Source organism: Limulus polyphemus, unplaced genomic scaffold (assembly GCF_000517525.1).
Source record: "Limulus polyphemus unplaced genomic scaffold, Limulus_polyphemus-2.1.2 Scaffold2530, whole genome shotgun sequence".
Classification (NCBI taxonomy): Eukaryota; Metazoa; Arthropoda; class Merostomata; order Xiphosura; family Limulidae; genus Limulus; species Limulus polyphemus.
In genome coordinates, this window is record NW_013668140.1 from 453 (window position 1) to 10465 (window position 10013).

Sequence of the window (10013 nt, forward strand, 5' to 3'; positions counted from 1 at the left end):
TTAGCTATTTGATAGCGTAATAAATTAAATCTAACCAAATTTATCTTTGAAAAATTCGGAATCCAAATATTAAGATGAAAGCATAAAATTTTAAACGTTTCTTAAATTCGCAGTGTATCTAAAGAAGCAAGCTGTTGTGTATTATTTTTTGGTTTATGTACCAGGAAAACCATAGATTGTGTGAGTTTGCTTTGATTCTTATTTGTAATTTTTCATAAATAAATTATAAACACCGACATCTACCGTATTCCTTGAAAGGCGCCTTATTAGAAATGTTAGAAAGCTCTTATTCCAAATAGGCGTCAAAGTGAAGGAAAAATTAGACTCTTAAGTCTTAGAGTATGTAGAAATATATAATTTATAAATAAACGACTACAGTTTTATTGCTGATAAAAAGTTAATCTTACACAATAACTTGTCTGTAAGTTTTTTATCTTCATTTGTTCTAAACAACTTAGCTCTTATAAGGGTCAAGTACCGTATAGCCTATAGTTAAGTTCCTTTGATATTTTGTTAACGACATTGATGTCATCGTCATGTTTTCGTTATTCATTTAATAAAATTAATGATTTATTGATACTGTTGTAATGTGACATCGTATGATTTACAAATAATGAACTACTTATTTTTATAGTAGTAATTCCGAAAGTAAGACCACCATTTTATTATTGTGAATTTATTGTTTTATACATTGTAAAGTTACCCGACTGTTTTTAATTTAATACTTTATTAAAAACTTTAAATTTAATGTTTAAACTTTTAACTTGATATAAAAGTTAAAATTAAAATAATGCCATGAACATATAGTAATGGTTTTGCCTTTTGCTTGTCCTTGATGATTGGTTGAAACCAGTAGAAATTTAATTATTTAGCCTTTTAGTAATGCTGATAGTAATACTACCAAGGTGGTTCCTAGTTTAGAAAATCAAATTTTTTACCTATGAGAAGAAACCTAAAAATATGAGCTACCCAACAACTTAAATGTCTCGCCAAATTTTTACTGATTATACCCTTATCAGAAGAGTTTTTCTCTGTAGTTCATACAAGTGACTTATCAGGTATTTATAATCATTAGGGCTTGGATAAACTTCCAATTTTAGGTTTATTGGGTTGATCAAAAATAATATTCAAGACAAAATCATAAGTTTTAGAGCAAACAATTATAAGCTGTGGAGTCCTGTATTCCTTTAAATTTTTTTAGACAGTATTATATGATGGGCTATATTTAGGTTGAACTGATTTATTTGTTTGGTGATCTCAATAGAATTTTGAGATTACTTAGAATTATAATAAGGTATTTAGTTATAGTTTAGTTATTTATTCTGGTACATCCTCTATAGGTTTCATATTTTCCATTCAAATGTATACTTAACTTCTAATCACCTCGAGGGCTATCATACAGTCTTACCCAGATTGAACAAAATTAATTTAATGTATACATAACTTATCAACACCTAGAGGACATATCATACAATCTCATCTAGAATGAATAAAATTGTCAAATGATCAAAGGTAAGTGATGATGTGGTGCATTGAAGCTGTGAAGACATGAATTTTGAAGGTGTTTTAAGTGAAACTTTAGAAAGTTAGTAGGCATATTAGCATAAGTTAGTACTTATGAATGACATATACATTGAAATGTTGGTAATCAAAAGTTTTCCAGCAAATGTATTCCTAATTTTTATGATGAGTTTATCTGAATATTATATAGTGTGATAAGTTTTTTTCAAGAATCTCTGTTTACAGAGATCTGTTGAGACAAGTTACTAACTTGAAACTTAAATTTTGAATAGCAAAAACAAAATATACAATAATTATTCACTATCACTTGATTTTGATACTTAGTATCTGATTTACTTATCAGTATCACATGCATGATTTACTTTGTCAAAGAAATAGAATGTAGTTCTGCCAAAGATTGCTTTATAATAGCTTGTAAATTTTTTTTTTAGTACTTTGTAGAATTTAATGTTGGTTTGTGCTTGAGGAAATGAATGTATTTCCTTGACACAGCTGCTACTTTAAAGATACCTCACCATACATTTTAAGAAATTTTAATTTCAAAGTGAAGACTGTGATTGTTTTATTAGGTAATAAATTTAGGTCACATGTAACAATCAAATTCTGTCTGATTAAAGTTTGACAAGATTCTCTTGAAAACTTTTGATAATGCTTAAATTGTTTATTTGTTACTCTTCACAATTAAAGAGTATTTGAGAATAGCATAGACAGTCAAGAAGAGCATGTTACAATTTATCTTCATGTTGTTCCACAGTGCATCTTTTAAAATTGTTATTTAATGCAAGTAGGTGAATAGTGCTGCTGCTATAAGGCATGTCTAATTTACCCAAGAACAACTTAGAAGAACATCTAGCTCAGTTTGCTGCATCCAAAAAGATAGAATTTAATGTCACTTCTTCAGCATCTACAAAAAGGTAAGCATGTACTGTCAATAAGTCCCTCTAGTGACCTTTCAGCCATAAATTTGGTTTATAAACCAATAGAGTAAAAACTCCAAGTGTATAATGCTTATTTAACATTAAAGGTTCCAATCAGTTGTTCTAGCTTATTATCTGCCAGAGAAATTTGTTTTTCAAACAAAACTTTCCTAATCACCCACCCACCCCCAAAAAAGTTTATTAACACTTAAATTTAAACTGTTTTTAATACTTTCTCTTCTGGTACTTTCTGTAGAAAGAATAATTGTTATGTCTGAATAGCTGTGCTTTTGTATAAAGAAAGTTCTATACATACTTTTCTAATTGGAGGTGTTTTTAAGTTAAAAAATATAAGATGCAAAAAAAGGAATCCTTATAAACCATTAATGTAAAATATGGATAATGCTAGATTTAAAATATTATACTGTTTTCTTTATAGATTATTGAATAATATGTTGTTTTTATTTACCAGAAACTTCACATTTCGGAAATCGCTGAGCCTAAGTAAACATAACTCAAGAGGTGAAGAACAAAACAAACCTTTAAAGATAGATCCAGAATGTTTTCAAAGCAAGATTACTGCAATTCAGCAAACATCTTTACATTCATTTTTCAAGAACTGCAATACTTCTTCAGTAAATAAAACTGTATGTGGTGACCCTGGTGATATGGAATTTGATTCAGCTCCTACAAGTATGCCTCGTCCAATTGCCACAGTTACACCACAAATGTGAGTTGTTTTTGTTTTGCATGATGTTATTAGCAACATGTATCTCAGTGATTGCAAATTCTTGACAAATATCAATTCTGTTTATCTAAAGGAAGTTGATCTGGATTGGATGTTGAATTACATGTGATGTTAGTTACTGACAATTAGAAGAATAATGACCATTTTTCAGAGAATGTAAGTAAGTGTCCTTGCAAATTTGACATATACATGTCTGTAACTCTATACATCTCATTCCCATCTGGATGTCTAACTATAAATTTAAATAATATACACAAAACAAACTTACATTACATAAACATTTTAATAGCAAGTTCTTAACCCTCTTATGATAATAACAACAAATTTACAACACTACAGTGAATTTAAATAAAAATAATACTGATTTATAGCTTAGAGTGTCTTTAAAGGTAATGTAGCAAAGTCTGTATGAGAAAGTATTTTAGTTGGATAGAAAGCGTCAGTTGAATAAAAGTACAAAAAAGTTTTAATGTGTGTGAAACATGCAATATTTAATTGAATCTTATCTGAGGGAGAGTTTGGGGATGATGTGATGATGCTGTTTAACACATAGTCTTTGATTTCATGGGCTTGTGGTATAAATGTTACACTTTTATTTGGATGTCTTTTTCTTATTTGAGACTGATGTTAACATACTGATATATTAAATCTACATAATATTTATTACAGGCCTTCAAGACAACCATTGACCACAATGACTAATTTCAGGAAAAAAAGATCTCCATCTTCAATTGTTTGTCAACCTAAAACAAATGCAATGGAAAACTCCTTCAGTAAGAATTCTGTACTGTCCATTCCTGTAGATAAATATGACTTGGGATATTTTGAAACTGTTTCCCAGAGAGCTGGTTAGTTCATGTTTTCACATACCATAATATATTTGATTGTGGTATCTGTTTATAATAGTTTTTTTTTATTTTACTGAGAGTGATATGCTTCTGTGAGATAAAAGCTTAAATAAATGGATTTGTAAAGATAGTTCTTAACATGGATAATAGTTTTTAGATCATTATAAATTGTTAATTAAAGCTTATGGCGTTCAAGTCCACCAAAAATTTTTTTTTTTCTAATTTGAATTATTTTTGAAAAACTTTGAAAACTACAATTTCACGCAAGTACTTGCTCTTAAATTATTGTGTTAAAGTACAAGATATATTGGATAATATTGCTCTTATGATGAATAGATTTTCTATTTGTTTTTGAGATGCCCTCAACACCTGGATGTTATTTCTACAGTTCATACTTTTTTGTAGCAGTTGTTCAACTGGTATGAACATCTTTTTTTTTTTTTGACCAGCCCTACAAGTAACTGTGAAACATGGTGGACACAATGTTATGGTCTTGTATTCAGGAAGGTCAGAGTTTATTTTTGTTGAGTAACAACTGATTGCTGAAAGTATATCACTTTTAGCAAATGGACTACTGCTGTTGTACAAATCAGGAAACCTGAACAAATCTAACTTTTTTTTTTCAAGAAGATGATGCACACTGCCAGAAAAACTAAAGCCTGGAAAAAGGTAAAAAGAATCAAGTTTTTAATCTGGGATGCTCAAAGCCTGGACATAATTCAATGAAACATGTTTAGGAGCACTTGTATAGATGCTTACAATGTCAACAAAACAAGTGAACATCTGCTTAAGAACTGAAAATGATTGTCGGAAGAATGGCAAAATCTACTTCAAACTATTATTCAAAAAATATTTGACCCTATATATATACCCTAAAGTATTTGGTGTTATTACAGCAAAGGAAGAACAAATAATTATTAATATGTACCATTGTATTTGTTATAGTTGAATAGATTTTGTTAAGGTGTATTTTTTTGTATTTTACTTTTGGTTGAAATATCACAACTTACTTTATGTTAAAGGTAAGCAAAAATATTAAAATAGGGATTGTGTCTTTAAAGATTGATGATGGCAAGGATTTTGTTGAAGACTGTGAGATGACTTGGCTTTTAAATGTTCTCTTATATTTTACAGAAACAATATTAGCAATATTTTTGACCCTGAGCATTTTGTTGGAAATACTGAAATTGACTTGAATCATATAGATATTAATCCTATGTGCATGGATGGGGGTCAAAGTGTACATGCCACAACCTTTGACAGAGTACCATTCAACATGGTATTATATATTTGATGTCAGGGATATCAGCTATTTGAATTGTAGGATATTGGATAGGAGGAGGATAAAAGTTATTAATTGGGTCCAATCAAATTAGACTCTTGCTAATAGTGGAGTACCTCAAGAATCAGTGCTTGTGTCTTTGCTTTTTTTATTTATTAATGGCCCCTCAAGGTGGATTCCTGTATGTGGTGAGGGGACCTCCCAGGAAAGGTTCTGTATTTTCATTTACCTCCTCTGAGATCTGAACATCCACCCACATGTTTGTCGTGTGTGGAGAGCTGTGAAGGGGAGGAGAGGATCCTGGTGGTTGAGTGGTGTCTGGAGCACTGCAACACACCACTTTGGCCTTGAATTCAATCGACTAGCTCTTTTGGGCTAGGGTCAACTGAGTACCAGTGTTGGACATTCTCAACGGGTGTTGGGGACATTGTGTCTCATGCTGGTGTTTGGGTATAGTGCTCACGAAGCACTGGCATTGCTGCAGTGTCCTTGTTTAGCATTGTGGTGCATCCCCTCGTAGGACCACATGGTGGGTGGGGTCAGTGGGCACTGAATCTTTCTCCTTTCATTATGGATCCCCCAAATCCTCAAAAATCCTTGTTTTTTTTACCTTGCATTCCTTGTCAGACAAACCTTTAGGGCAAATGTCTCCCTTTTTTATTCAGAAGGGATTAGAGTTAAGAAGCTACATTCTGGGGACATCTAGGTGCAAACATCTACACCAAAACACACTGAACTCCTCCTGAATTCAAAGGCCATTAGGAATATACCCATTGAGGTTACTCCCCATGTTACTTTAAATTCCTCACTAGGAGTTAGTGTTGAAAGAGATTTGAAGAACATCCCCGAGTCTGAGATCCTTGCTGGTTTCTCCAGCCAAGGAGTTTCTGCAGTGCAACATATCCCCACTCGTAAATAAGGAATTATGCTGCCTACCAATGTTCTTATTTTGACATTTACATTGCCATGTCTGCCTGCTACTGTTGAGGCAGGTTATCTGAACTATAAGATACAGCCATATATTCCCAACCCGGTTCAATGCGGTTCGGTCATTCGAAGGCATCTTGTTGTGGATCTGTGATATGTGCTCGTTGTGGTGGCAAAGACCATGATGGCTATCAGTGTGAACTGTACCCTCACTATGTTAATTGTAGTGGTTCCCACCCCTCTTACTATAGATCTTGCCATACGTTGGTGGAGGAGAAAGAGCTGCAGCATTTAAAAACGGTTAACAAAATTTTTTATCTGGAGGCTCGAAAGTTCTTGTCCCCGACTCCATCGTGGACATGCGCTTCTGTACTCCATTCCACTGCTACAAGGGTATACAGACAGAGCTTTCCATGCCTCCTTAAGAATCTTTTTATTATCATGTGAAGAGTCTTTTGACCTCTATGGATAAACAAGTTGACAAGTCCATGTCTACTCCTATCTCTGTCCCCACCATTCCTGCAAGTAACTTCCCGGGTCCATCTCTTTCAGCCCTTGCTTCTGGTCTCTGCTCTGGTCCATCTTCTTTGGCCCCGAGATGCAGAATGATTATTAGTTCACGCTCTCAGTCGCTTGAATCTAAGTCTAATGACAGAGATCTGCCCACTTGACCAAGGGCAGAATCCATGGAGGGCAATATACCTCTTTCTAGTAAAGAAAAGCAGTGTGGTCATAAACTCGGGTCACAACCTTTCTCTCTTCCATACCGGTTCCTTTACCTATTTTCATGCACCTAGTCAGTTTTTTCTGCTGTTGATCTTTCTATCTGTTCCCCTTCACCTTTCTCTCATTTTTCTTAGAGGTTTGACAGTGATCCCACAGGGCAGTAATCATTTTCCGATTGTTTTGAAGGAGATTGTCTGTGGTCGATGCCACCCGACTTGATGCCACTGTGGAAGTTGGACCAGGCCGACTTATTCTCTTTCGCCTCTCGGAACTCGATCCTGCTGTCGTTAATCTTCCATCTAATAATGACTGCATGGAGGCAATAACTGACTGCATAATTTAAGCAGCTGTTTGTTCTTTATCTAAAACCTCAACATGTTTCCCATGGTATTTTTGTCCATTGTGGTCTCCAGCCTGCCAGCAGGCACGGAAGGCTCAGAAACGGGCCTGATAAACCTTTCTCAGGTATCCCACTCTTTCTAACCGTATTGCTTTCCAGTGGGTCCATGCTTGGCAGGTCAGACATCAAAGTCAAAAGGAATTTTGGATTAAGCTTACAACTGGCATCTCTTCTTCCACCAGTTCCAAAGTCCTATGGGACTAGATTCAAAGCGTCAATGGGATGTATGCTTCCCCATTCCCTTTCCATCTTGATCTCCAATGGCCTGGAAGTTGCCTTTGTACAGAACATCTTTGATGCTTTTGGTGAGAGATTTTCTCGTGCATCCAGCACTTCTGTTTTTTCCCCCGCCTTCTTGGCCATCAAGTCTCAAGCGGAGCAATCACCTCATTCCTTTCGGGCTGATTGTCTCTACGATTATAATTGCCCCTTTATACTGGTGGAATTGAAGCTTGCTCTTCATCGGTCTGGCAGTTCATCAGTTGGATCTAATGACATTCACTGTGAGATTCTGCACCATCTCTCTCCTGCCTCACTTGCTCTTCTTCTGGTTGTTTTTAACTGGATCTGGTAAGAGAAAGTTTTTTCTTATGCTTGGCACCAGACTATTATCTTACCTTTCTCTAAGCATGGGAAGGATCCCAAGATTCCTTCTAATCATCATCCAGTTGCTTTGACTTGTCTTGTTTGGTTCCTTGAATCAAACAACCTCCTCTCGCCCACCCAATGTGGGTTCCTTTGTCAGCTCTCCACCGTGGACCACCTGATTCAACTTGAGAGACTTCAATCAGAGGAACCTTCCTCTAGAGTGAACATATATAAGTTATATATTTGTTGCTAAGCAACATGACATATTTTAAAACTGGTAGTTTACTTTGTAACTTCTTGATAGCAAATTTCGTATAACGACATATGACAAAATTATTTTGAACTCACTATAAAGTTTAGGTGAAATATAATAATTAATTTGTATTGTCTCTTTATAAAAAGTACAATCATTAGTTTTCTTTGTAAACCTTTTTAGATGCCTTCATTTTAGAAAGCACCAAACCTGTGTAAATTTTTTATGATAAAAATGTTTAGCCAAACCTTGTAAAAGTATTATTATTAATACAGTGATGAATTTACACTCTTAGTTTTCATTTTTGACTAAATTATTTTTTGACATATAAAGAAGGTCATAAAACTGACATCAGTAAACCCAAAGTAACTAATGCTAACAAAGCAACAGCACTAGAGGGGGATGAAGAAACTTCATTGGCTGAGGATGGAAGAAAATATGGCCAATGAAAAGGTCTATTAAAAGTGATGATGAAATTGCAACAGGTTATTGTAGTATTTTTGTGGATATAATTTGATTAACAGTTTCTGGTTATATGTTTGTAACATTTTGTGATTATGAGATTTTTTAAAATAAATTTTGAATTATACATAAAAAATGTTTAAATACCAGTTTGGGTACAAATAACTAAATAAATATATAAAATATATTTTACTTCTTCTGATAGCTTATATATGGTTATATACTTCGGCACATCCTCCGTGTCCTCTCTTCCAGCTCTTGGGGAGCAGATCGATGTTCTATGTTCAGGATCTATCGTGCTTTGATTCGATCCAAACTGGACTATGGGTCTATGGTTCTGCCAGGACCATGGCCCTGAAGATGCTGGACCCCATTCAACATCTGAGGCTTCGGCTCTGCACCGGTGCTTTTCGCACTTCTCCAGTCCAGAGTTTGTACACTGAGTCCTACGAACCTTCTCTTCACCTCCGTCGTTTGCAACTTTCTTTACAATATGTTACTAAGCTTCGATCCTTACCACGACATCCCATCTGGGATTGTGTTTTTCTTCCTCAGTGGGCAATGCTCTTTCAGAACAGACGGTCTGCTATTCCTCCATTTGACCTTCGTATCCGGGCATTACTGGCTGAATTGATCAGCTCATTCCACCATGGCTTATTACCATCCCATCCTGTGACCTTTCCTTGAGTCATCTGGGGAAGGCAGATACTCCCAATTGGAAGTACCGTCTTCTTTTTTTGCCTAACATCTTTCGAACCATTCCTCTCTTCCCATTTACACGGATGGTTCGAAATCAGGTGACTCTGTAGGTTCTGCCACAGTTTGCTGTGGCTCGGTAGTTGCTCGCAAGATCCCCTCTACAGTTTCTGTGTTCACTGCCGAGTTATATGCTATTTCTCTTGTAGAAGCTATGCAATACAGTAATTGTACTATTTACACTGATTCTATTAGCTCTCTACTGGCCCTGGAATCGCTTAACGTTAGTTCTCACCCTGTTCTCGTCGATATTCAACACCGATTGGCCCACTTTTCTCTATCTTCTATTTCCATCCAGTTTTTCTGGATCCCTGGCCACGTCGGTATTCATGGGAACGAGCTCGCTGACACCGCAGCTAAGTCCGTCTGCTCTGGTGCCATCACGGCCGTGCCTGTCCCATACATGGACTACAGTCCTGTCTTCAAGGTGCGGCTTCGTGCCAGTTGGCAGTCGACTTGGAGTGAGCAACGCCATAACAAGCTTTTCCAGATCAAACCTTCTGTTGGTCTTTGGCTGTCTTGCTTCCGTAAGGATCGGAAGGAGGAAGTAGTCCTGGCAAGGCTACGCATTGGTCATAGTTTTTT

At 35.4% G+C, this 10013-nt stretch overlaps 1 protein-coding gene across 3 annotated transcripts in view; it reads left to right on the forward strand.

Moving 5' to 3' along the window:
- Positions 1 to 289: 289 nt before the first annotated feature.
- Positions 290 to 10013, forward strand: part of LOC106467214 (Bloom syndrome protein homolog) — a 103047-nt gene continuing 93323 nt past the window's right edge. For all 3 annotated transcript variants that reach the window (XM_022395348.1, XM_022395349.1, XM_022395350.1), the window contains exons 1-4: positions 290 to 421; positions 2310 to 2435; positions 2911 to 3168; positions 3856 to 4034. In XM_022395348.1, coding sequence (XP_022251056.1) covers positions 2335 to 2435; positions 2911 to 3168; positions 3856 to 4034 — 538 coding nt within the window. In that variant the 5' untranslated portion in view covers positions 290 to 421; positions 2310 to 2334. The remainder of the gene's footprint in view (positions 422 to 2309; positions 2436 to 2910; positions 3169 to 3855; positions 4035 to 10013) is intronic.